The sequence below is a fragment of the Polistes fuscatus genome, unplaced genomic scaffold (assembly GCF_010416935.1).
Source record: "Polistes fuscatus isolate 324 unplaced genomic scaffold, CU_Pfus_HIC Scaffold11, whole genome shotgun sequence".
Classification (NCBI taxonomy): domain Eukaryota; kingdom Metazoa; phylum Arthropoda; class Insecta; order Hymenoptera; family Vespidae; genus Polistes; species Polistes fuscatus.
This window is the reverse complement of record NW_025113009.1, coordinates 5,166,772-5,194,151: the sequence shown is the minus strand read 5'-3', so window position 1 is coordinate 5,194,151 and position 27,380 is coordinate 5,166,772. Positions and strand designations below refer to the sequence as shown.

Here is a 27,380-nt window from a genome sequence, read left to right as displayed (position 1 = left end):
TATCGGGTTAAACTTTATCGTTATAAATAATTTCCCCGATGGTCTTTTTCTTTTTTTTTTTGATTTTACGAATAAATGTGTAAGTGGGAAAAAAATGTCTGTCGTGCCTATAACTAAGGAGTACATCCAACCGAGGGATAGGAGGGGGGGATGAAGAATGTTTTTATCTAGGTTTGATTCATTTTTTGTCCAAGAGATTTCGACGCTTATCGGTAGTTTATTATTTTGTTCTAATGTCATTTTAAATATAAAAAGTAAGAAAGGATAAGAATAAGAACTTCGACGAGTCATTTATGTATTTGTTCAATTTGATATTCGAATTGTTAAAATATTTGATAGAAACGATATAAAAGTAAATGAAAATTATTCATACTCGTATATATGTTTCTTCTATCATCTAATTATCTTCTATTACGATTCGTTTGTCTACGTTCGTAAAAAAAAAGAAAAAAAATAAAAACAGGAAGAAAATAAAAGTGATTTGGTTAAAATTATGAATGCTGTATTATCTTAGAGCCGACCATGAACTGTAGCAGATTTGATATCTCGAACTTATCTAGGAATGTCTTGTACGTGCGTAGACTTATCGACCATACCAATCCCCGATCGATACCCGAGGTCAATGGCACCCTAGCATTGGTGTCAATGGTTCAAATGGTCCTCTGACATGCTAAGATCGTCGAATAGTGCGATTACGAATGCCCGTATCTTGAATGATAATATGATTAGGTAGCGAGACCAACGTCTTTGGTTAGTCTGTGCCTTATTGTTTCGGAAATTAAACCTTATCATATTTCTCGGTTCGTTGAGTCAATATAACTAGATATATGATAATCGTATAAACGATGTGTGGAGTATTGAGGAGAGAAATGGTGGGGTTCGAGTCAAATGTTTAATAAAAAAGTTAAAAATATTCGTTCTATTTCTTTTTTCGTAATTTGTATACACCCTTCTTCGAATGATTTAATTTTTTCGATGATTGGGGACCAACCGGAACGAGGTACGTTTTGGACACGAAAAAACAATCTTTTTTTGTTTAAATTACTATAAGATATGTAAGCTTTCAAACGCACGCGAGTAACTTAAGATCCTGTTAATATTACCAGAGTTATGTGAATGTTAAACCCATCTATCATGAAAATACGAAGAAAATTCGTCCCCGATCCAACGTTAGATCGTCTTAAAGATTCTTTCATTTTCTTTTAATAAATTTTACATACGTTATTGTTATTGTTATTTTATGTTAATTTAATGAGTAATACACATTATAAAAAAAAAAGAAAAAAAGAGAAAAGAAGTTAATGGAACAGAATGGATCGTATACTATTTAAAAAAAAAAAAAAAAAACATACACACATATCAAATGTAAAAGTAATGTGCATGTAAAAAAGAGACAAGAAAACAAATAAAAAATAAGAAAAAGACATATATTACAGTCACTATTACTCATACGTATGTATAGATGTCATGTATGCATATTTCATCGTTGGCGAGTTACCAGATGATAATACTTTAGCGTTTCTTCTCGTTAACGCGATAAAATTACGAGAGAAAGAAAGAGAACAAAAATAAAATAAAACGAGAAACCGATAAAACGGTTCACGAATCATACGACGAATATGTATTACAAGATAACCATAATTGTAATATAAAAATAATGTGATAAAAAAAGTTGATTAAACGTAGATGAAATGTTCGTACGATTTGGTGGTGTTATCGGTTAAAAAGAAATATATAAAATGAACGTTGTACGAGGTCAGTATACACCGGGGCGCTTAAAGGCGCTCTCAATCGTTTGCATTCCTTATGATCCAGTACGTAATCCTTCCTGATCGCTAGCATGGTCTTTGCTCGTTACTAGAACGACTATCGTAATCGTACTCGTCTAACTCGTGCGATCGAATGCCAACAGGTCGAAAGATCGCGCATTTAACGATTAGTCGCTTAATTGGCGCAACTTCTACGTCCTTGAGTCTGTTATATGGAAAGAACACGGTCTCGGTTTACCGAGGACGTTCTCGTAACACCGCGAGAAGAGAACCAAAACCGTTTTCATTATGTTTTCATTTTGTTTTCTGTGCTAACGTTAACATGGTTTGTTCATTAATTAATTCCCCCACGTCATTTTATTCCCATGTTTTAAAACTATTTCATTGAATTTTTTCTTATTTAACAGTTCTTTTACAAAAATTAACAAAGAAAAAAGAAACAAGTTCGCATATTTGTACGATTATTACGGGATAAAAATAGATCAACGTAATACGATTAGAAAATTTGCAAAATTATCGAGAAGATTAATAATAGAAAATAGTTTCAATCAAACATCTTATATCTTTGACATACATTTTTACCATTTTCCCCTTTAAAAATCCTTCATCTTTTTATATTCGCGAAAATGTGAACGCGAACGGGAGATATAAAAGAGAATAATACTTTTGAAAGTTCAGCCATCGATTTATCGGTCAGGTCTATCCGTGTATTATTTTTCTCGAGTATTCGATCGAGTTTCACGATAGGATTATTTTCGATTAGGATGTATAATGAAATAACGAGGGAAAACAAATAACTCGAGTAAAAAGATAGATTGATATAATAATGAGATAGATAATAAATGCCGTAAGATGCCGGGTTAGAAGGGGAGGATCGAACAGACAACTTCCGAGAGCCGACCGACGACTTTGTTTCTATAAGTACTGTGCGCGTACGAAGAGGGGAAAGAAGAATAACGAGAAGAAAAAGAAAAAGAAAAAGAAAAAGAAGAAGAAGAAGAAAAGGAAAAGAGAGAATAAAGTGTAGGAGGAGGAGGAGGGGGTGGAAGTAACGTCACGATCCATTTCTCGACTTGACCGAGTCGGTTGCCGTCTAAACGAGGCGTTAAGGTAGAACGTTTCCCGCGGAGGCAAACCGGCAAATAGGCGTTGCACTTTAGATCGCTATCACTGTGGGTAAACATTTGAGAGCGTTCACCATCGGTCCGCCTAACATAGAAAAGTAGGAGTTCGGCTCGTATATCAAATGGTGTAACAGATAAAAAGTTTAGCTCTTAAGCGTGAGGTTATCTCGCGGATTCTTGGTAAATGTTTCCCGAACGAGAAAAGAGAAAGAAAGAAGGAAGGAAGGAAAGAAAGAAAGACAAAAAATAAATAAAGGAAAAGAGAAAGAAAGAGAGAGTGTGAGATATATACACAAAGAGAGTGGGTGAGAGAAAGAGAGAGAGAGAGAGAGAAACCGAAACCGTCTGGTTTAATCTACTCGACCATTACCAAGTGTGTCTTGTTTGTCGGTAGTCACGCGGATTGGAGAAAGAAATCCAGCTAAAACAATATTCAAGAATTTTCCGATACTCTGACTATCTATCTATCTTTTTCTGTCTCTATTTCTTTCTTTCTTTCTTTCTTTCTTTCTTTCTTTCCTTACCACGCGAACGAACACGCTCGTAATGGATTGCAGATCGATATCGATGAGACGTAACGACGTTTAATGGACAAACTATCGTCGTATATGTGCCTACACGATCTAACGCGATCGATCTATCTCTCTTTATTTTCATTTTTATTTTATTTTCTTTACTTTTCTTTACTTTTTTTTCTTTTTTTTTTTGATATTTAACATGGGACGGAAAATTGATGAAATATTTAATATCTACAGAGAGAGGTAAAGAAGAATTTTGGGTGTCGCGAAAACATTTGTATTAATAATGCATAGCATAAAAATTTGTCATTCAAAAAGGAAAGAGAGAGAGAGAGAGAGAGATCGAAGAATCAATATTTAGCAAGAAAAAGGATCGTTCGTACGAAACCCCTACGCGTTTACTTTCTCAAAGAATGAATTATTCCCGCGGATCATTTTCATTTTGCGAGGACTTGGAAATCTAGTAGAACCCGACATTGGTACCGAAAAGAAATGAGAGAATTTCATAATGCGCCCCTCGTAGTCTCGTGTCGGTTCACTTTCTCGTAAGAAGAAAAAGGATATATACATATATAAGTATGTATATCGAGGTTAAAGAAAGAAAGAGAAAAGGGAAAAAGAGGGCGAAAGGAAAACAGACAGAAATAGGATGTCGTTGCTGCCTCGAAAATGATATCTCTCTTTCCTCTAACTCGAATACACCAAACTTATTCATCGTATTCGCAACAAGGAAGGAAAGATAGATAGAAAGAGAAAGAGAAAGAGAGAGAGAGAGAGTGGTGGCACGACTATAGAAATGTGGAGAGATTGTATATCACTCTACGATACAAATTTACTACTCGTTACTAGAAAATATAGTAAACTCGACTAGGTGATCTATGGGTCTTTCTAAGAGCCAGTATATTCTATGACTTCGTTATTTTACGATACGTGATAGCGATTGCTTGCTTGCTTGCTTGCTTGCTTGCTTGTTCTATAGACGATTGCACCTTCGAAAGGTACCGATTTACCGAAAAAAAAACAACACAAAAAAAGGAAAAACATTTAAAAGGAAGAAAAACAAACCGTTGGAATAAATCGATTGGTTAAAGAAACGAGACAGGACGTATTTAATCAAACCAATCGGTATTCGAGAACGCTGAGTAGAATCGATTATATATGTTTACTTCGATGCAGGAATTTCGGAAGAAGTTAAAGGACATTTCTTTACGGTAGCAGCATATCAAAGTTTAATACTTTTCTTCGGTTTATGGGAAACTTAGTTCATTATAATAGAGATGATACGAATTTCGACGTTTGCTTCATTTCTCTTTTCTAGGATTACGTAGGTCCTCTTGAGAAACGACGACGACGACTAATAATATGTATATAAATATAAATGTGTGTGTGTGTATGTGTGTGTGTGTGTGTAGGTTAAGTCATACTTCCCGTTTTCTAACGAGCTTCACGAATCATAATATTTTCCAACTTGAGCGAAAATTATTCTCAACTCGATCGACACGTGCATAGAACGTGAAAGTTCTTAACAAGAAATCCAATCATCAATTTCTGCTTATATTCCTCTTTCGTGTATTCAAAAAGCAAGCAAGCAAGCAAGCAAGCAAGAGCAAGCTGGAAGAAAAACGAATATACTAATGTGTAGTTAGATATAATATGTATTATATGTTAGCGTTAATTTGTTAAATCCGTTCATACGCGAAACGATTAATGAAATCTAACTAAACTGACTAATTAAAATATGAAATACACGAATTTACAAGAGACAAGTAGTTAAGGTACAAACTACTTTGATTCTTGAACTTTGATTCGTAGATTAGATACGATACAACAACACGACTAACAATATATTGATTTTTAGTGATAAGAATAAATAAATACGAAAATTGTTATAGATAAAAAAAATAAACTTTAAAGACGGATCAAATTTCAATCTCGTACTTTTAATTACTCGCCTTTTCCTGAATTCATACATGGTCTTGTTATTTTCTTAAAATTACTAGTTTTAGCGTATAATACTATATTTCTTCTATGTTATCCCAAGAACGTTTATGTTAGTTATTTCGAATGAAATCTAAGGTTTTCACGGTTTAACCGAATAATATAATTTATCACTGACATACGTGCATACACACATACATATATATCTCGCGCGTACTAATAATTATCAGAGAAAATCGTGAAATTTATCTTACATTAGTCAAGATCGTTAACAGTAAAATATTGTTAGGCAAGCCCCAAGTTTGATTTCCAACGAAATAACACAAATGTTTTGATAAATATGTTGAACTCTTGGATCGTAGCAAGACTCATGGGTACGGTGACTCGCTACCGAATGCGAGGGCGGGCGTTTTAGTAAAGCTCGGTGTTTAGTAAACTGGCTAGTGCCTGTTTTATTATCAAGCGCCAAGCCGACGTTGAACGCGTGAAACGCGTGCCAACTCTCTCCGGTCAAGGGTTCGTTTGTGCTTGATCCACGCGACGAATATATATCAAATCCCCCTTTCTTCTTCTTCTTCTTCTTTTATGTCGTATCTTCTCTTTCAAATAATTAATATTATAATTCAAAATTAAAAAGATTCAAATTCGTTCCCATAAAATTGTTAAGAAAACATTTAAACGATTTCGATCGAAACAATTGGGGTACGTATTTTAATAAAAAAATATTCACTTAAAAAAAATAATTATTCAAAACCTTCCAAGAGCAGCTCAATATAAAATTCCACGTGGTGATGACGTCGGTGGTGGTGGTGGTGGTGGTGAGAAGAAAGGATCGGGTCAGGGAATATATCTAAAGTAATAAGGATTTTTCTCTGCCTCGTTGGTCGGTTTGCGGAGGGGGGTGGAGCAGATTAATTAGAACTAATGAAACTACGAGAGTGACGGGGGAAAAGTATTTCGTGCTATATATGTAGATGTATAAAAGCTTATGTTCGGTGGCCGGCATTTGCGAATGAGCGAGCAAGAAATCGAGCAAGCAAGCAAGCAAGCAAGCAAGCTAGCGATCGTTACCCCGGCGACTCCGATCTTCGCGAGCAACCCCGTTTTTCGTCGTGAAATAACGCACCGAGGTGGCTCGTAATCTCCGGAGATTCTCTTTGACGACGGTAGTCTCTTATATATATATATATATATATTTATGTGTGTGTATATATATATGTGTGCGCGTGCAAGAGAGAGTAAAGAGGAAAGGATCGGACACGTTCGAGAAAGAGAGAGACGAAAGAAGTAACGATGGTGAAGAGAGGGCTGGTGGTGGTGGTACGGTGTAAAGAAAGATCCCTGGTCTCGAGCGCGCAATATACTCACATATACACATATATATATACACACACACACATACATCTATCACTGTAGATAGAGGCCGAGATCGTGCGTGACGCGTCGTCGCGTAGGAGCGGCGCACGCTCGGTGCTCGGCCGACGAACCAAAATAGAATTTCGAAATAGACCCAATATTTTCGTCGTCTCGCATTTGCGCCACCTCTTCTCTTCTCTTCTCTCTTCTCTTCTCTTCTCTCTTGCCTACTACCATCGTTGTCGCGGCGAGACCGTGCCGAGGGAAGAAGAAGAAGAAGAAGAGGCCTCTTCTCCGATTCCCAGATTTCCCTGGACGCCGAAAAGAACCGAACGTTTTTCCGTTTTTTATTTTTTTCCATATTTCTACTTCTTTCCAGTCACCACACCACGCTATACTCCACACTCTTGTTTCCCTAGTATCAGAAAACTTTTCCCCAAGTCGCGTTCAACGCGATTCCCTACGAAATCTTTCACTTCTCTTTCCTTCCTTTCTTTCCTTTCCTTCCCTTCCTTCCTTTCATCCATCCTTCACTTTTCTTCTACTTCTTTCAAACCGATAGGCCAATTTATTATTTAACCTCTTTTTTCTTCTCCCATTGAAAATGAAAGCTACCCTAATAATTTATTTCTTTTTTTTTTTGTCCCCTTTCATCGGAACTCGGTTTTATAACTTTTGAATAAATACTTTTGCGGTTGGGTTGAACGGGGGATATTCGTAACTTCGATATTCGAAGAAGAATTTTGTTTTATTGAGGAATGTGTCGGGGAAAAGAAAATCAAAATAAAAAGAAGCAATAGAAAATCGAACAAAACTGACTTTGAGTTGGTATCTTTCTGAAAAAAAAAAAACAAAAAAGAAAATACGTGAAATATAGTTGTGGAAAAGTTATATCGTCAAATTTGTTCACTTCTTCGACAATGCTTTGAGTTTCGAAAGAATCGTAAATCATTGAATGAAATCGTCCCGTTGTTCGATTGATCTTTATTATTATTTTCGTGTATATTTGATTTTCAAACGATACGTTTCTTATTTTCATTCGACGAATACGACGAGATAGATACGCTTATTTGTAATCGATAATTCGTCGCAGTGATTTCTCATTTACTATCGCATTAAACTCTCGGTTTTAAGATCAAAGTTCGACGATTTCGATAACTAACGACTGTGGAGATATGATTAATAAATAAAGTATTTTAATCTATTTATCTTCTTTAATACGAAATACGCGATAGTAAATAATTAATCCATTAGTAAGTTGTTAAAACGTCGATAATGTAATTACTCGTGAATTAAACGCAAGAAAATAGGGCTTGTACTTCGTCGAATATCCCTAAACACAAATTTCCCCGTTAGTAATTCTAGTTAAACTCGAACGTTTTCTAACTTAGGCTAATCGATTAGTATGTTTCTTTGGTTTTACCGCTAGCGTCCTAAACAGCTGTTCTCTTTTGCTCCGTTCATTTCTCAACAATACTTTTTTTAGTCCTTCCTTCGCGTAAAATAAGTATAGAAAAAGAAATAAAGAAAGAAATAAAGAAAGAAAGAAAGAAAGAAAGAAAAAGGAAAAAGAAGATTTGAAGTACGATGGAAAATGCATTTACAACGTCTAAGTAAATAGCCTTCCGTATAGACGACGCGTCAAATGTAGTCGTCGAGTAAAAGTGATTATGAAAAAACTTCTCGAGAAAAACCGATGGAAAATTATTCATTTCGTCGAGTTAATGGAGGTAGTGGTATTAATGGTGTTGGTAGTGGTGATGATTGTTAAAATAGTAGTAGTAAATAGCAGTAGTAGTAGTACTAGCATATTTCGAAATTAAAATATCTCGACGTGTTGTGTCGTTGAAATTTCGAGTACTTTCAAATGCTTACTGTCGCTACTTGTAACCCCGTTGGAAGAGAGTAATTATCAAAAGCTCTCTCTTTCTCTCTCTCTCTCTTTCTCGGAACAGGAATAAAGATTCACGATTGAATTGTCTTATTTTTAAATACCGAGTTTTAATCCATTTAAATTTTTTCATGACATTCCTAACGATTGAGTGATTTCATTAAATCAAAGAAAAAAGATTTCATAATCGACAATCAAGAATATATCATGGAAACACTTAACTAATTAGATTTTAATTGTAACTAAATGAATAATATCGTTTCGAGATCGAACGAGATCGGTCTTTTCGACGAAATAAGAGGTAAGATCATGATTAAAAGAAGAGGCAAACACAACAAGCAGAGAAAGAAAGAAAGAGAGAAAGAGAGAGAGAGAGGAGAGATAGGGCGAAGCAAACGAGTTTGTTTTCTACGATTTTCCCACAACGAACATGGCGATGCGCGATGGGCAGCATGAGAGCCCGTATAGAAAGATAGGTACATACACGGAATAACTGAAGACACCATATAAACACAAGACAGTACAGTTCCGCGAGCCGAGGTACGCGGCTAAAAGGCAGAATCCCGGTCGTCGTTGGATCCGGCTGCGGGTACTTGGCCTTATACGAAGATCGTCGACGGTGAGCTCGGTGCTAGTTGACCACTGCATTTGATGCAAAGAAAGTAAAGACGGGGATCAACCGATTTAAGAGCAAATGCCAGCGACTGTCCGTCTCCAGGCGACCGCGGCGACAGCGACAGCTTGATGTGTCTTTTCTGCGCACGATCTAAACTACATAAACTCCAACTATATATACAAACATACATACATACATATATGCGATCTTAGCAACTTGCTAACTCTACTACGATCTAACAGAAATGATAGTTACGCCATTTTATAGTTTTCCTCTTTCCTACCGTTTGCAACAACTTTGTCCATCGTCATCATTATCATCATCATCATCATCATCATCATCATTATTATCATTCGTGCGTATGTGTCATCGTGTCGTTATCATTTGTTCATTTATTCAATATGAATAAGTTGTAACTCCGATTATTATATTCACGAAACATCCCATCGAACGAGATTACATAGTTTTCTTTCAGGTGATCGGTGAAAGCAATGATGTAATTAGAAATTCCTAATTAGGAGCAACGTGTATCGCGAACCATTGGAATAGTAGATAATCAGAGATAGGTAAGTATACGTATAGAATTTATTTACTTGTCCGAGCTTTGCCAGTATGAAATGTTACGACATTGAATGATTCTTATCGGATATCGAATGGGGATGCGAATTAAAAGCAAATTCAATAAAAAAAGAAAGAAACAAACAAGAAAAAAGGAAAACACAAAAACAGAAAATACTCGTACCTCTTCCTAGGAATGTAAGGAAAAAAGAAAAAAAAGAACACAATTCCCTACTTTTTCGGCATGATACGGTGGTACGGTCTAGCCGTTATAGAGAATCCTCATTAACGCGAACTTTGAGAGGAGGGAAGGAAGGAAGGATCCTCTCTTTCTTTCTTTCTTTCTTTCATTCTTTCTCTCTCTCTCTCTCTCACTTATTCGGTCTCGCTCTTCGACCACCATCACCGACGGGACTCTTCCTCGTGTTAACTCGCCGGGAATCGCGCGAAACGAGTTTCTAATGATCCTTTTTTTAGAGAGGAAAACGAATTTATTGTGCTACACTTTGCTACGCTCGTATCCTTCTCTCCCGTCCGGAGGCACGTCACGCGTTCGGGGTTACTAATGAATGCAATTTTTATTGTCGCTCGCGTATATCTCTCCGTATCCATCTCTCTTTGTGCGATTTCATTGCGTTTAAGCGCGAAGCGAATGCTCGGAAAGCGTATACACCTAGCTAGAGCTACGAAAGAGAAATAGAAAGAGAGAGGGAGAAAGAGAGGGAGAGAGAATTCCTCTATCTCGTCGAGAGATACACGAATTCGTTTCGTTTCCCAAACCACCTTGCCTCCCACCCCACACCCCATATAACAAACTTTTTCCCCTTTCCACACCTTCGATCGAACATCCGATGAAACTAATAACGCGTCATTCTATCAGGAAAGCGATCCCATGGCAGATTTTATCAACGAACATTCGGCAAACGGCTTTTGAGAAGGAAATTAAACTTCTGTTAACGATAAACCTTCGAATTAACTCGACTCTCTTTACGTATCTATTCATTCTCTCTGTCTCTCCCTCTCTTTCTCTCTTTCTCTCTATCAACCAATCTCATCATAACGTAAAAAGGTTCGATAAATATATATATATCGGAGGACATCCCGCCGCTTCCGAGAGATTAATCAAGAATCGATTGATTAAAATATTAATTAAAATTTGCTGCTATACGAGAATAATAGTTAACAGAGTAAGAGGAGTAAAGAAGGTAGAGAGAGAGAGAGAGAAAATATGAAAGACGAGGGATGGGTGGCGGGGGGGGGGGGGAGGTAGGTACTAGATCGGCATGGAAGAGGGAAATCATGGGAGGTGGAAATTTCGTAGCTCGTTTCTCGCCGAGCGACGGGAGGTCACGAGATAGAAAGATAGAATGAGATAAAGGAAGAGTAGCGAGGTAGCTAGCATACACATACACACACATACATACAGAGAGAGAGAGAGAGAGAGAGAGAGTCCACTCTATATAACTGCAACAAAAAGCAAAGGCATTGCCGAAAATAACTTAAAGCCGCGCGCCACGTCGTCCTCGGGACGACTGGCGATCTCCAGTGGACACTCTGCGCGATTCTCTCTCTCTCTCTCTCTCTCTCTTTCTCTCTTTCTGTCTCTCATTCTCATCTTCTTCTTTTCCAGCTCCAAAAACCGGACAAGAACAAAGGTGAGCCGTCGCTCGCAGGGAGCCACGCGATTTGTCTCGCAAGAACCGAATCGTCCTTCTACCTCTTTCCTTCCTTCCTTCCTTCCTTCCTTTCTTCTTCTTTCCCATGGATCAATGTTCTTCTTCTACTACTACTACTCTCTTTCTCTCTCTCTCTCTATAGTAAAAAGAAAAAAGTAAATGACGATGGGAATGGTGAGAGGGGTTCCTAAAGCGTTCGCTTTTAAGATAACGTTCTTTAAAAAAAAAGAAAAGAAAAAGGGGAGAGAAAGAGAGAGAGAAATTTCATTTTAATAAATACAACGATTATTATGACTAACACGATACTTATAAGATATATAACAATTGTTACCACCTACGCGATTTTTCATAATTCTCGCTACTATACTTTACTTAACCGTCCTTGGTATTATCTCTCTCTCTCTCTTTCTCTCTCTGTTCGTCTTCCGTGTTTCTTCTACCCTCTATCTATCTATCTCTTTCTTTCACTCATTCGCATTATCACCTCTTCTTTCTCTTTCTGGCATAGAGCCGAAACATTCGCCGCTTTTTTTGGCGGCGAATTGGAAGAATTACAGCGAAGGAAAGACCGCCCGGTAATATACCGTAGAAACAGAGACGGAAAGAGAGAGGAGAGTGGGAAGAGACGAGGGGGGGTTGGAGAGGAGAGTAGGGGGCGAACCGGGGGAGAGAGAGAACATGGAGCACACTCGGGGGCAATAACTCGCAGCGTGTTGTGACTACACGACGACGACGGCCAGACCGCTGGTCGCTGTTCTATTTCTCTCTCTCTCTCTCTCTCCTGTTTCTTCTCTCGTTGAATCTCATAGCGATCTTCGTCCCCTTCAATTCTCTCTCTCTCTCTCTCGCTCTCCCACTTACTATTTCTTTTTTCCTTTCCTACTATTATTTTTCTATCTTTCATATATAAAATATATTTCCATGTAATTAGAAAGAAGAAAAAGAGTGATTTTTTTGTGTTTTTCGTCAGATCCGAAAGAAGAAAATTGGCGAGGGAGATATTTTTCACTCGTAAGAGAAATATTTTATCATGCTGTATCAAGAAAGAAATGAGAGAGGGGGAGAGAGTTTCTTCCTTTATTTTTTTTCCTTTTTTTTTTTCTCTCTCTCTCTCTCTCTTTCTCTATCTTGTTCGTTCTCCCGTTGCATGGGTCTGGGCAACGCGCGTTTCCCTTTTCGTAACTCTCCTTCTTGAATTTTCCAAGCTTATCTCAACGTAGAAGTAAGGTCGCGCGTTCCTCGTCCTAGTCCCTACGCGGGACCTTCGAAATAGGATTTCGATCGAGACGTTCGGTTCCATCGTCGGCCTTCGTATAGACACGAAGTAGTAGTATTACGTGAATCGGACGAAAATCTTTAGAACATGGAATGACATTGCACTCTAGCTATTGCACTACTAAATTCGATAAAAAGTAGATAAGAAAAATTGCTAGTCCCTCGATCCTTACGGTAACAGTGATATGTAGGAAATGTCATGGGTAAATAGAGTAAATGCCTGATCGAAGAAACAACTTTACTTCTTCGAAAAGGCACTATCCTTCTCTCTCTCTCTCTCTCTCTTTTTCTTTATTTTTCTCTCGAGCTAGAAAATACACACACATATATATAATATTTGATATATTTATAATACATATATTTTCTAGCTCGCGTAGATTTGTTTCTACATTTCGCGTTTCGTTGAATCGAAAAAATAAATCGAATCATTCGAATTTTCATCGATAAGTAATTGCTCGATAAAAGTAAAAAAAAAAGAAGAAAATAATAAAATAAAAATAATCGAAGAATACAAAAAAAAAATGTAGTAGGAGAAGAAGTACGAGCTACGAGTAAGAAAAATTTCTCTTAGATTCGATAAAGTTACGATTGTCGTACGAGGTACGTGGTGGTTTGCGAATGATACCCCGTCGCTGGTTTACTTGGATAATAATAACGATCATTTCGAATATTTCCGCGAATCCGTTGAATCTTCCGGCAATGAGCGTTAAAGTTGTTTTTTTCGTGCAACGAATCGAGACCGCATTATCTTGGAATGAACGAGAGGACCTGCGGAGCCCTGCCTAGATCGTGACCAGCATCGACTTTTGCTAGTTCACCGACCGGGAAGAAAGATGAAGAGAAAAGGGCGAGGGCAACGCACACACCTCTATATATATATATATATGTTACTTATCTTAGAGGTATAGTACTTATATAATATTTACATAGAATACCTGCAAACAGTTTCGTATCATTAACTGATTTTTCCTCAAAAATCTAACGTATCTATCAATTTTCTAATTACCCTATCGATCGATATATTAATTTATATTTTAAAACTGTTTCTCAAACTATGATACATTATTACGTTATTTCTGTTATGTGTATGTGTGGTTACAATTTTTATATAAAACATTTAAATAATGGTTCAATAGCGATTGAAAATTTGTATACCGGTAGTGTATACAATATTAAACGATAAATCACGAAGACGTAAGAGAGTAACGTCGAAAGAGACGAAGATAGTCTTCGAAGATTAGCTCGATGGAGATTATATGCTCAGACCTGAATTCAAATGGTGCTTGTGTCAACAAAGCACTGGGCTTTCTCTCTATATTCCATTCTATGGCTCTCTCGGAACATACGCAAATACGGGTCCTCGTCAAAGGTGTTCCCTGACGAATTATTCAACAACGTACTGCGGCATCTGCCAGTTAATTATCGAATTGACCAACATTGTCACCACGTATACGAGATTAGAGAAATGTATTCCCTTTTTTTTTCTTTCTTCTTTTTTCTCGTCCTTTCTATTTTTTGCGACTAACGTAAGCTTCGATCTTTTTTCTTTTTTTTCTTTCCTTCCTTTTTATTCTTTAATTATTTATTACACATTTTTTTCTATCAACTATCTCGCGTAAATATTTCACGATTACAATATTTTTTTAAACTCGAGATTGCAATTGTTATTTAATGAAACCTTTGCACTGGTTCCCCCCTTTTCTCTTTCTCTTTCTCTGCGTCGGCTTTTAGCTTGTTACGTAAAACGTTAAAGTACGCAAGTTGCATTCGGAAATAAGCCGGCATCGCGTATCGTTCCCTTTGGTCTCTTTCCCGATTCGAGGCACGAGATAAAGATGTCAGAAGCATTACCCCGACGCAGCTCTTACGTTTCGAAATTTGCCGAAATTTACTTGGTCTCGTATCGTGCTTGGTAAACGAATTAACCGTTAGATACAAAGATTCGCTAATTTAATTTGACAAAAATAAAAATGATACTTTTTATAATTACGACTTATAAATAAATATATATATATATATACATATATAATAACGCAAAAGTTGATTTAATTTATATGAATTTTGTATTGAACGACAACGTAACCTTTTCCAAAGGTTTTAAAGCGTATTTCGAACCGTTCGGAAATAATACTCCGTTAGTAGGTTATTTATAAACGCGACAACGGCTCGGTCCGCCTAATCTAATAGGTTCTACCAACGGTAGTAGTAATATATATACCCGACTGTATATACCTCTTTAAAAAAATGTTTTTCCAAAATGAAAATCTATAATTTTGTATTTCCTGTATAAATATTTTCTTAGAAAAAAGTCTCCTCTATACACAAAGAGTACGAGATTTTTCGGATAAAAAGGAAAACGAATGTATATCGAAAATAGCCGAATCTCTCGTCGTAGATATGAAAAAGTTTCTCCGCGTTTAGTAGGAAGGAAATCGAAAGAGTAGTCGGGAGAATGAATATCACGATGAAAAAAAGAAAAAAAAAGGGAGAAACGTCTTGACGAAAACGGTGGAGTAGGGCGAGGGAGAGGGGGGAGAAAAAATCGAGAAAGAATATAATAGCTTTGACCTTCGTTCCATCCCTATCCAATTTCTTCCCCCTACCTTTCCCCCATATACCAAAATTCGCGGCTGTGTCAAGAAAGAAGTGGACTGGAGTTGATAAAAGGAACGCGGGAAACTCGTAGAAATAGAGGAGTCGAAATGGAGAATAAGTGAGCCGGCCGCAAGGCATAAAATAGAAGAAGAGAATGAGAAAGAAGAAGGTAGGAAAGAGAAGAGAAATATATATATATATATGGTGGTGGAAGTGGTGGAGGAGGTGAAATTGTCATTCGTGCAGCGCATACAAATGCACGGGGCGTATCTTGGAGGCATACGAGGAGGCGCTCGTGATATTCAATCTAGCAGCCTTTAAGCTTTCTCATCCCTTAGTACGAGTGGGGAAAGAAGTGGTGAGCTCGTAGGGTAGGGGTAAAGGTCGACGGTGCTGGATTCACCGAGATGGAAAACACATGTTATCGACAAGCTGTCCCTTTACGGTGGCTTCTTCTTCTTCTTCTTCTTCTTTGCTAGGGAAAGTGAAACTACGATGAAAGAAAGATCAGAAAGAATAAGATAGAGAGGAGAGAGTGAGAAAGAAAATGAATCGGGGAGGAAAAAAATCAATTTAAATTGAAATATTATTAACAAAACAAATTATTTCAATTAATATGTTATTAGAAGATTACTATTGAATGATTATAAGAGTCGTTCGGTTCTAGAAATTGATATAGTTTTCGTGTTACCCGTTAGACGAAGTTAAACTTGTCTTTTATCGTAAAAAAAATGGATAACTGTAAGTTGTCTGTCGATTTAATATCGCGAATGGGTAAATATAAATTACAAGTTTCTTATATTTTTTTTCTTTTTTTTTTTCATAGCAGTATAAAATATGTTCGATGAATAAAACGAGAACTTTGATATAACAATTTTATTTATATATATATCTCTATTATTATTACGTTGATAAAGAATACCAACGTTTTATTGAATCTCGTTTATCTTCCAAGAATCTAATTAATTGCATTGTTTAGTAGATAGATAAAAGTGATAAATAATATAAGTAGCACTCTAGAACGTAAAGCATTTCCGTGAACTGGCGCCGAACGAACGAACGAACGAACGGCGTTCGTATTATCAGTTAGGTTACCTAGAACCTGCGGTTTTCCACGATAACACGGCCAACACATATCGACCAATCGATACGATCGGAGTGCGGAACGCCGTAATAAAGGAACGAGAGAAGGTACGATGCTCTTCATAGTTCGAACGGCTAACCTTGATTTTGGCGAATCCTCGCAGCCTTTCGGATTCGTGCCAGCGATGATTCATAGCGAGAGATTAAAGCAAACCGTTCACTTCAATTCGACTTTCGCGATTTCCTAGTATCATAAACGAATACATGTAATATATTTACTATGATTTATATGTCTGTGTGACCACTTTATTTTTGTTAATCGCGATCTATACAGGTTTCTAAGATAAAAACGTTTGAACTTTGATATATTTATCTAATATATTAGATATAATTTATTCGATTAATAGGAATATATATGTCTAATGGTCAATGCGTTTAAATTTCCAAGTCCAATTAAATGCAAATATATATACGTGTATCGAAAATAAATCTATAAGGTAATTAACAGTAAACGTCGTAGTATAGTCTCGACCAGATAATATTAGCCAAAGTAAATTTAGTCGAGGTTGTTGTACGTTAAGAGTACAGTATCCGATGATTTATGCGATTTTCTTGATTCATGATCGAAAAGTCTGTTCTAACGTCGTGTCAAACTGTCGCGGTATTGCTTTGTGGAATCTCCCTAAAGGTAGGAAGTTACACCAAAGCAAGAAAGAAGGATCCTTGTGGCTTCTCTTCCATCGTTCCCTGACTCGCGAACTAGCAGCTTACAATCTTCGAGACGGGAAAAGGATCATAAATTTTCGCGGGGATGATATTAAAATTTCTTTTCCTTTAGAAACGGATATATGTTGCTTCTGCTGCTGCTGCTGCTGCTGGTGGTACTGCTGGTACTACTGCTGCTACTGCTGCTGCTGCTGCTGCTTACCACCTTAAGGAAATGGAAAAACGTAAAGGACTCGAAAACATTAATCATTGGTAGAATCCTCTTCTGTTATTATTACACATGCCTCTACGTTGATACGTATACGTATATGGATACGTTTTTATACATAGAATGTTGTATGGAAAATGAAAAATTTATTTCCATGCGCGGTTCTTTTTCGATTCTTCACATTTCTGATTTAAAAAGTAGTAAACGTGGCCATGACAAAACCGTAAAAAGAAACTTTGCTTAACTTATCGTCGTTACATCGATGATACTACTATTATATATATACTAGACTCAAAGAGGTAACATCTTTTAATGTCATCCCCCTATTTCGTTCAGATACGACATAAAAGTAGTACGTTCCTTTGCCGAGATCATTCTTCAAAGAACTCATGGATTATGTTTCGTGACCTGCGAATATTAAACTGATCTTACTTTTCCCAGCGAGCTTTACAACAGTAAAGGCAAAAGGCAAAAACGAAAAAGGATTTAAAGCTTAAGCAAGTACGTTTCCACGTTTCACTATATTTTCTCCCATACGCTGCTCGTTATGTCGCGGTTGCGTGAAATTCCGCGAAAACGAACTTGTGGTCTCTTTACAAATGGAATTATTTACCAAAGAATCTTACAAACGGGAAACTTAAACACAAACAAAAAAAGAAATACATTGAATAAATCATTTTATTTTGATTACGATTTATACCCAGAAATAAATATTCGATTAAGACGCGTTTGATCCTACAAAATATTTTCGACTCTTTTGATACATCCCGTAGTCAATCTGCTAGTACGTACAAAGCTCCTACCGTTTGTTTGGCAGAACGATTCAATTTTTCGGCCACATTCCATGAGTTCCTCGGATGAGGCAACATCGTGACGCTCGTTGCGAACGAGCTCGCAACAATTATCTCGTCCATCCTGAGTCGCTCGTTATCTCTCTATATTCGTAGATACGTGGAATGCAAAACGATTTTTATCGGTTAAATCGCACGTAAAATTATCCTTGAAAATTGGATTGACGCATAATCGTAGTATATAATTTACTTCGTAAATTTATTGATACTTTTATTCAAAAGTTGTACACGTAACTTTATCGCGAATGTTCAAAATCAAAATGGATAGGAAAAAAACTGTATATCATATTTTCGAGTATTGGTAATTTAATTAAAAAACAAAAAAAAAAAATGTCGCATATATGGAAAAATTTGTCGACCTCGTTAATTAGTCACTACGCTTTGTACGTATTTTTACGTATAATGAATGTATTATACATTTTATAGTTTTCCTTTTGAAAATGCTTGGGAATAATGCTTTACGTCCGACTCGTCGAAACTTTGTATGTTTTCAACACGAAACGTACCCGCGCGCCACTTTACGTTACGCGCACTTTAATAAATAAGGGCTGCTTACCGCGTGTTTCCCTTGCTATACGAAATTCGAAGAACGCTGTGAATTTTAGAACGCCCGTTGCAATACACAATCTACCCAGTTACGTTGCTTCAATTACGTAGAACGTAGAATAGGTTCTTCGAAGCATCGTAGTAGAGGAATAAGAAGAAGAGGATCGATAATTCGATAAATATTTATGGAAAAAGAAGAGTATACAAATTTTTCGTTTATTATCTTTCGTTCTATTTCATGCTCCAAAGCACACGTAGTTGACAAATACTATATAGTTAGATAATAAGATTTATTAATAAAATGGTAGGAATGAAATAAAACAACAAGTTTAAAACCTTTCCAATGAATTACGGCGAATCGATTGGAATTGCAAATGATTTCTTCGATATCTGGTATCGCTACCTATTCGTAGAAGGAGTTCGAGTTTATATCGTCATAGTAGAATTTCGATATTACTAGAAACGAATCGTAATCCATTGCTCTCTTACACATTAGGTACGACGATGACAAAATCGTTACTCGGAACGGTCAGATCGCTAAAAATAATTACGAATAACCAGACTGGTTGTATCAACAATCACTCGATAATCTACCTGTACGTCGACAATACGAACGGAAACACCTATATTAAAACCGTATCGTTAGATTTATCTTTATTGCTTTCATAGATCATCTGCAACCGAGATTATTCCTTATATAAATTCGATCTTACTTATAAGAAAAAAAGAAAAAAATAAAAAAACTATCTCTCAGATAAAAATAATTAGATCGAAATTGATTTGTAAATAACGTTAAAAATGTAAGTAAATATAAACTAGCTGATAAAATGTATATCGTTAGATCGTTATCGATCGGGACACCCACGCGACGTAGTACTAGCTAGTCGGTCCGCTAAAAATAAGACCGTGAGTGGTGAGGATCGATCGATCTTCGGTGCGAGGTCGAGTGACTCGATCGGTGAGAGAGGAACTACTACACTCGTGGTGGGTTGCCGTCGTCGTAGCTCGATCAACGCTCGCGCCCAGCAGTCTACCTGCCGACGGTTCTGCTCGACTGCCGGTGGTGGAGTGCCGGAGGTAGTGGTGGAGTGCCGGAGGTGAAGGCGGCACGGCCTATATGTTCACCACACGTGTGGTCCCCCACCAAGAGGACTCACTCTGTACTAAGTTCTCTGCTGCTGTTACTCTTGCTGCTGCTGCTGTTGCTGCTGCTGCTGCTGCTGTTGGCTGCTTCTTCTTCTATCTTTCTCTATCTATCTCTTTCTATATTTCTTTTCTCTTCCACTTCTTCTTCTTCTTCTTCTTCTTCTTCTTCTTCCTCTTCTTTCTTGGCTCTTATCCCTCTTCTTCGGCCCCTTCTTAACCATCTTCTTCTTCTTCTTCTTCCTCTTCTTCTTTCACCTGCCTATGTCCCCGGACACGTGTCCGTATGTGTCCCTACGCGCCACACGGTATATAGACCGTACCTGCGGCTTCTCCTTCCGAGTATGGGCACAGGGCCGTACGTGCTCGGGATTCGTACTCAGCTGCTTTCGCGATGACGAGCCATCTCCACCGACACCCTCTCCCGCCCCTTCCTTTCTTTCAACCCCCTTCCTTCTCCTTCTCATCCTCCTCCTCCTCCTCTTCCTCCTTCTCCTTCTCTCTCTCCTCCCTTTCCTTCTCTTCGTTCTCCACCCTTATACGAGCAATCTGGTATCTCGTGCTCTATTCCCACCAAGTATGGACGGAGTCCGATCTTGCCAAGAGACGAGGAAAAACTGCTATTAACCGATTCTTTCGGATATTCGATACTACTCTCTTTACGATACTTTGTTACTTCGATGAATTTCTACTTAATTTTCGTAATAAATGAATCCTTAAAACAGTTTCCTAAGGGTTAACGATCGAATAATATTTTTCATCTTTCGAGATTTAACTATTTGATATTTTCATGCACTATTCCTGCAAAGTATAAACGAATATCCAATCTTGTCGGGAAACTAAAAAAAACTGTTATTAAACTATTCTTTTATATATATTCGATACACTTTACGATACCATGTTACTTCGATGAATTTCAACTTAATTCGAAAATAAATCCTTGTAAGATTTCTTTAAGGTTAACGATGAAATTATATATTTCTTGTTTAAAAAAAAAAAAAAAAACAAACAGATTTTTCCACGTTTAAGTTAGTTTTATATTTTCGTTTTAAATGAATCATTTGTAAGGTGTATATTTCTTGCATAGTATCGAATAATGTCCACTATGATATATATCAAATTTACTTAGAAGGAGTGATAAGATTTTCTTGCTTTCTCGAATAAGTCTAGCCAAACGTGTCAAGATATCAAAAAGTTTTTCCATATTGCAGGAAGTTCGATATCTACAATAAAGTCGAATCTTCACGGTTGGAACCTTTTTCTCGGGAATAACGAGGAAGGAAAGATGGTAAAGTAAAATCAGGAAAGGTGAAAGAAAACGAAGAAAAAGAAGAAGCGGAAGGTGGTGTTCGGGAAAGAAAGGAAATGCAATTTGTTTCCGTAGAGTCCAGAAGGTAAAGTTGATAACAAATATCTCGATTTTGATTCGATACAACTCGAGTAATCGATACTAAATGTAGAGTAGGCTACGTATACCTACACGTTTGATGTATCGAGATGAGTGATGTTTAATTTTACATTTTGGGACGACGCGTTAGAAGCAAGAAAGCACCAAGCAAGCACCGAGCACCGAGCACCAGCACCGAGCACCAGCACCAGAACCAGCAGAAGAGGAAGGTACGAACGGCCCTCCGAAGACTGGCAGAGAATCGAACAACAGGTTCTTCGCGACGTGTGTGACTTTGCAAGACTTGGCGGGACTTCGCACCGCTCGCCGATGAATCTGCTTTTTTCGTGCGGGATCATTTTTTGGCGCGCGAGCGAGCGAGCGAGCTACGTTCGGGCCTCTAACAAAAGTAGCTTTCTGAAACGTCGGGATAATTATTTCAGTAAGAATCTTGTTGTTTTCTTTTATTTCGTTTTTTTTTTTGCTGCTCCCCACCCCGTGGTTCCGTTTTTTTCGTCTACCTTTTTTCGTCTCACCTTTTTCGTCGATGATCAAATTTTTTGTTCAACTTTTTTTTGTGTTTCTTTTCTCTTCAGAATTGATCTTTATACTTATGTTACCCATCATCGTTATTCGTTATAATATTATTGTGCGAGTATTTATTTGTATAATTAAATATGCGTATTATATGGATATTTGATGTAATATATAGACATACGACTCGTGATACGTATTCCCACAATGATTATTGTACTTTCTTCGTAAAGGACAAATTGTCGGGCTATTAAAAGCGTCTGCTCCTCCTCGTTGTCGGAAGTGGAACGTACCGCGCCACTTAAGATTTTCTCGTAACTTCCAACGGTCTAGAGAGAAAGACGGATCTTAATTGCAACTTTCCCGTTGTCGCTTCAAGACGGAACGTACATGAGACCAAAGTTTATGAAGGTTGCGTCAAAGAGGAGAATTGTATTCGAGACTGTACGTATACATGTAACGTGTATATGTAATGTATATGAAGATAGGACATTTTGCTACTGGGTTAAACGACGACGACGACGACGACGACGACGAATGGTCCGACCTAGTTTGAGAAAAATCGTTCGTACACCTGGATACTTACAAAAATTCTACGTTGATCTGACGAAAGAAATAATGAGACGAGTAAATAAAAAGAAAAAAAGATTATTCAAATACGAATCATCATCCATTTCTCGTCCTTTCTTTTTATTTTTCTTTTTTTTTTTATTTAATCCTCTATATGCAATTAGAGCGGAAACTTTCTAATTTCTAATTTATAAACTATACAAGCAATGACTTTGCTCGCGACGAGAGGAGAGATCGAAGGCGAGAACGATCTTGCGATGAAGTTTTTCCATCTTACATAATTACAAAAATAATTACGATCCGCGAAATAAGTCAGACCGACGTCGGTCGGGACGTCGATATAAAAGAGCGTGGCGGACAATCCCGTAGCGACAGGTTCTCACGAGTAGGAAAGCAAGGTGACTAGACGAAGATATGGGTACAGAAAGAGAAAGAGAAAGAGAAAGAAAGAAAGAGAAAGAAAGAGAAAGAAAGAAAGAAAGAACGAGTGAGTGGGAAAGAGAGAGAGAGAGAGAGAGAAATCGGTTTATTTACAAAGAGAGATGCAAAAAGAGAGCACGCACGATTCCTTCGTTGCGCTCGCACCCTTCCCTCTCACTCTTTCTCTTTCTCTCTCTCTCTCTTTCTCTCTCCGTCTGTCTATCCGTCTTTCTCTCGCTCTCTCTTTCTTGCAACTCGGCCGTTTCTCTTTTCCTCCACGACTCCAACGCGGCCGACTATAAGCCAACAGAAGTAAGGACGGGTTTCCGATTAAGGCCTTATAATTGACGTCTCGGGCCCCCCGTCTGGCTTAGTCACCGGGAACTGGAAGAGGGCCGTAAGGAGTCGCTTTTACGGATCGCGGATCAACAAACCGTCTCCGCGCACATGCGGCGGAGCCACGCTTACCGCAAACTTTGCATTTTCACCTACGCAAGGGAATAATGATTTCTTACTAATGGAAACCCGTTTTGAAATAGAAAACGTTTTTATCTCGAAGAATATACCCTTTTCCTTTCGTATCGAATCTTACGCGATTCCAAATTCCATTTGATAAATCGATTACGAGAATATATCTGTAAAAAGTTCATGAAAGTATCTATAGAATAAGAAAAATTCTTATCATAGTAAAAGAAAATGATTCTTGTCTTTTGTATTAAATCGTACGTGACTAATCCCTTTTAACCTGATAACAAAGTTAGAAATCTGGTGTCCGTGGAGAAGAATAGAAGGGAGAAAGATTCTTCCTTGACGTTTCCAATTCCGGCGAGTGACGATAATGGGATAAGTCGTGGTAACTTTCGATAGCCGTCGTGCAAAAGGAGTAACGCAACGGCACCAACCAACCAACCAACCAACCAGCCAACCAACAAGCAGCGAGCAGTGTGTTGTGTTGTATGCTAGCGGTTGTCCTACCTGCCGAGGAAACGAGCGCGCCTAAGTTTCGAACTCGTTGTAAACGAGACGAGTTACGTCTCGACGCTGCCAACGTTACGTAGAGAGGATGATTGTTCCTCTCTCCTCCGGGAATTGCAGTCGAGTTGACGAGACGAAAGGTTAAAGAATACGTAAGACGAAATGTTAAATCGATATAATTATATTAGATATATTGTATTATAAATAAATGGATATAAACAAGCGTGATTGTATATTATACGTATAGAAATATTTTGAGTAAAGGGAGTTAGCTAGGTACTTTATTATTTTAAAAGATTCCCTTTAAGGTTGTGTCAGAGGTCTCGAGGTAAAGTAAAGATTTACGAGGACGTCATTCGGTCTTCTGGTACATCGTTGATTGTACCGAGTTTTACGAACGTACTACGAGGAGTCGCGAGTTATTACGGCGTTCTATATTAAGACAGTCGGAGTTAAGGACGCAAAATTTAGGAAGTCGAGATAAGAGAGTGAAATTCGTTGGGTTAGTTTTGCGCCGGGGAGGATTTCGGGGAAGAATCACGCGAAGGGGGAAGAAGAAGCAGAAGAAGAAGAAGAAGAAGAAGAAGAAGAAGGAGAAGAAGAAGAAGAAGAGAAGGACCGAGAGGAGATGAGACGAGATGAGACGAGAGAAAAGTTGTTGGGCGCAATGACCGCCCGTAAATTGGACTACCTTCAAAAGTTCGCGCCGGGCGCGTTCTTGGCGCGGTCCTCGTTCGAACCGTCGACGACTCTTGTCGGCTAAGAGCTAATCACCGATTACGTTCGAACGAGGTAACGCAACGAGAGGGAGGAACGAACCTTTTTTATCTTTTTCTTTTTCTCTTTCTCTTTCTCGTGCTCGTTCTCGTTCTCGTTCTCGTTCTCTCTCTCTTTCTTCGTTGGGCTTTTATTTATACATACACGGAAGTCGTTTACTCACCGTAGTCCGGTCGAACGACGGCCTGGACCGCCTGTTCGTTCTTCTTGCTGCAAACTACTGGCTCACCGAGGATCGTGAAGTTTCTGGGTCCCACGCGATTCACAAACACTAGATACACTTTACCTCGCTTAATATTGGCGCGCACCACACCACTCTGATTTCCTCCTTCTCCTCCTGCTTCTGTTGCCGTTGCCGTCGTTCCTCCAATTCCTCCTCCTCCACCACCTCCTCCTCCTCGTTGTTGTTGTTGTTTGCCAGCGGAATTATTACCGTATCTCTCATACGATCTGCATATAGTCGATTTACCGGGCCGGGACTTGTCGAGAAAGTGTAACCTGACGCTGTCGTTTTTCTGTAGCGGTGGAAAACCTGGCTGACTTTTATAAACGTGCTTCACTTCGAAGGTTACGGCATAGTTGGTACCAGGTTTTCTCGACGAGGACATACTCCTGGCCTTTCCCTCGAATACAGTGGGTGCCATGTAAGCTCTATTACCGACGTCCATGTCGGGACACCAATTTTGACCTCGACAGGTACCCTTGATCTTGCATCCGCGTCTTTGCTCGCGCGGAGAATCCGCCCTTGCGCGATTCCTTTCACGTTGCTTTGGCGACCGCGAGAGCCGGCCGTCTTTGGAAGGATAATAAGCTGTCGCGGCTTCTGCGGCTGTTCTCAAGGAAATCTCGCTGTGAGATTTGGCTTCTTGGGACGACGAGTGTCGCGGTCGTCGCGTCAACGGACTCTCCTCGAGTCGCGAATTCGTTTCTTGAGGACGATGATTAAAAATTGGTTCTGCCAAAGCCTGGCCTAGGGCAGTCGTCCTTGCGGCTTCCTGTTGCTTTGAGATGCTTTCCTGGAGGATGTTCCGATTGGCGGGGGGTGCCGCAGCGAAAGCGAACTCGCCCCACCAGCCGCTTAAGAATCCGGCCAAAAGCAGAGACGCCCACATCGTCCGAGCTGCTTGACGATCTTCTCGGGGGTGGTTGAGGTGCTCTAAGCCTCGGTCACCCCGAAGAGAGAGAGGAACCACCCCGTCGCGTAATCCTCCGTTGTCCTCTCTGACGAACCTTGCTACTTTTTCTCTCTCCCAATCTATTCTCTTTTTTCTCTCTCTCTCTCTCTTTCTTCTTTTCTGAATATCTTTTTGCTTTAAAAGTATCTTCTCGAACGTCTCTCTCTCTCTCTCTTTCTTTCTTTCGTTCGATCGTTCACGACGCGTTGTACCACCGGTAAAAACAATAACAAGACGTCGACGCGTCGTCCACCGAAGAGATTCGCGATAGTCTCATCTTCGTCGTCGTCTTTGTCGTCGTCTTTGTCGTCTTTGTCGTCGTATTAGTCGTCATAATCATTTTCACCCTCGCAGTCGCGCTCAATATCGTCTTCTTCATCGTCGCGCGAGTTCGCGCTTACGATAGAGGAAGATAGATAGAGAGAGAAGACGATCTCGGCACGGATAGAGACGACAGTCCCGGTCGGGCGAGATTAGGGAGATCGCGTTCGGTATCAGAAATAATCGGTTCGAGGGTGTCCTCTCAGGACACGGAATCATCTCGACGCATCTCGCTTTATCGTCCTTCGAAAGAAAGGCTCGGCCGATTTGCCCACGCGATTTGCCGCGCGGCCCACCACCACCACCACCACCACCACCCTTTCTCTCTCCCTTTTTTTCCCGTGATCGGCCGCGTGCGCCCGCGCGCACTTCTTTCAAATCTTTGTTGTTGCTTCTACTGCTGCTGTTGCTGTTGCTGCTGCTGCCCTTGCTTTTTTTTTTCCTTTCCTTCCTTTTCCTTTCTATCTTTTTCTCTTCTCTCGCTTCTTTCCGCGTGTCTCCGCGCGCGGTACGAGATACGACGTACAAAAATGTCAAAATAATATCGTCGAACGTATAAACAAAAAATAAGTTACCGTCGTCACTTCAAACTCTGGAACGTGTCAAATCGATCTCGTTTTCTATACGACAGAAGAAGAAGAAGAAGAAGAAGAAGAAGAAAAAGAAAAAGAAAAGAAGAAAAGAAAAAACGGAAATGATGAAAAAAGAAATGTAAATAAAATGGGAACACCGGAAGATAAGGGCCGAGGAATTGTAATATAATATAAGGAAAATAGTTATAATAATACACGCGCGACGAACGTAGATCGACGACGTATATAATTGGTCGATCCGTTGATGATCTAAATGTAATGAATTAAAAAATTGATAATGAGAAAAATAAAATAAAATGAATTAACAATTGTACGCGATTTGTTGTTTAATGATTAACAAACGACGATTATGTGTGCGTCGACGGATTATTTTCTCTCGGGAGAGTACGGTTCTACGTCGTGTCGGCGGCGTCTTTGTCGCGTGCACGAGGACCTCGTGTCACGTCTCGGCGGAGAAGGGTTCGTCGTCGGAGCCCGCGTCGGGCGCGCGCGACGGTTCAAATTAGACTGAGCGGGCCGCTCGCGCGGACCTAGGCCGGCCACAGAGGCGGCGCCTCCTGGCGGACGCCGGTCGAACCTTCCACCGCGCTCGCGCACAGTCGGAGAGAGAGGGAGCACCGACGACTACACACGAACGCGTTCTATCTCTCTCTCACTCTCGCTCACTCACTCGCTCCTTTCCTTTCCTTTTCTCCCACTACCCTTCCCTAGCCAACTCTTTTCTTTTACAAAGTTCGAGAGAAGAAGAAGAAGAA

At 39.0% G+C, this 27,380-nt stretch overlaps 1 protein-coding gene across 3 annotated transcripts in view; it reads right to left on the bottom strand.

Moving 5' to 3' along the window:
* Window positions 1–27,128, bottom strand: part of LOC122526367 (protein vein) — a 255,684-nt gene extending 228,556 nt beyond the window's left edge. The window contains exons 1-2 of one of the 3 annotated variants that reach the window (XM_043649746.1): window positions 26,968–27,128; window positions 24,700–26,652 (exon numbers count right to left, since the gene is read on the bottom strand). In XM_043649746.1, coding sequence (XP_043505681.1) covers window positions 24,700–25,648 — 949 coding nt within the window. In that variant the 5' untranslated portion in view covers window positions 25,649–26,652; window positions 26,968–27,128. Of the gene's footprint in view, window positions 1–24,699 lie in introns of all 3 variants that reach the window. The other 2 variants (XM_043649747.1, XM_043649748.1) reach the window with 2 other exon arrangements.
* Window positions 27,129–27,380: the final 252 nt, after the last annotated feature.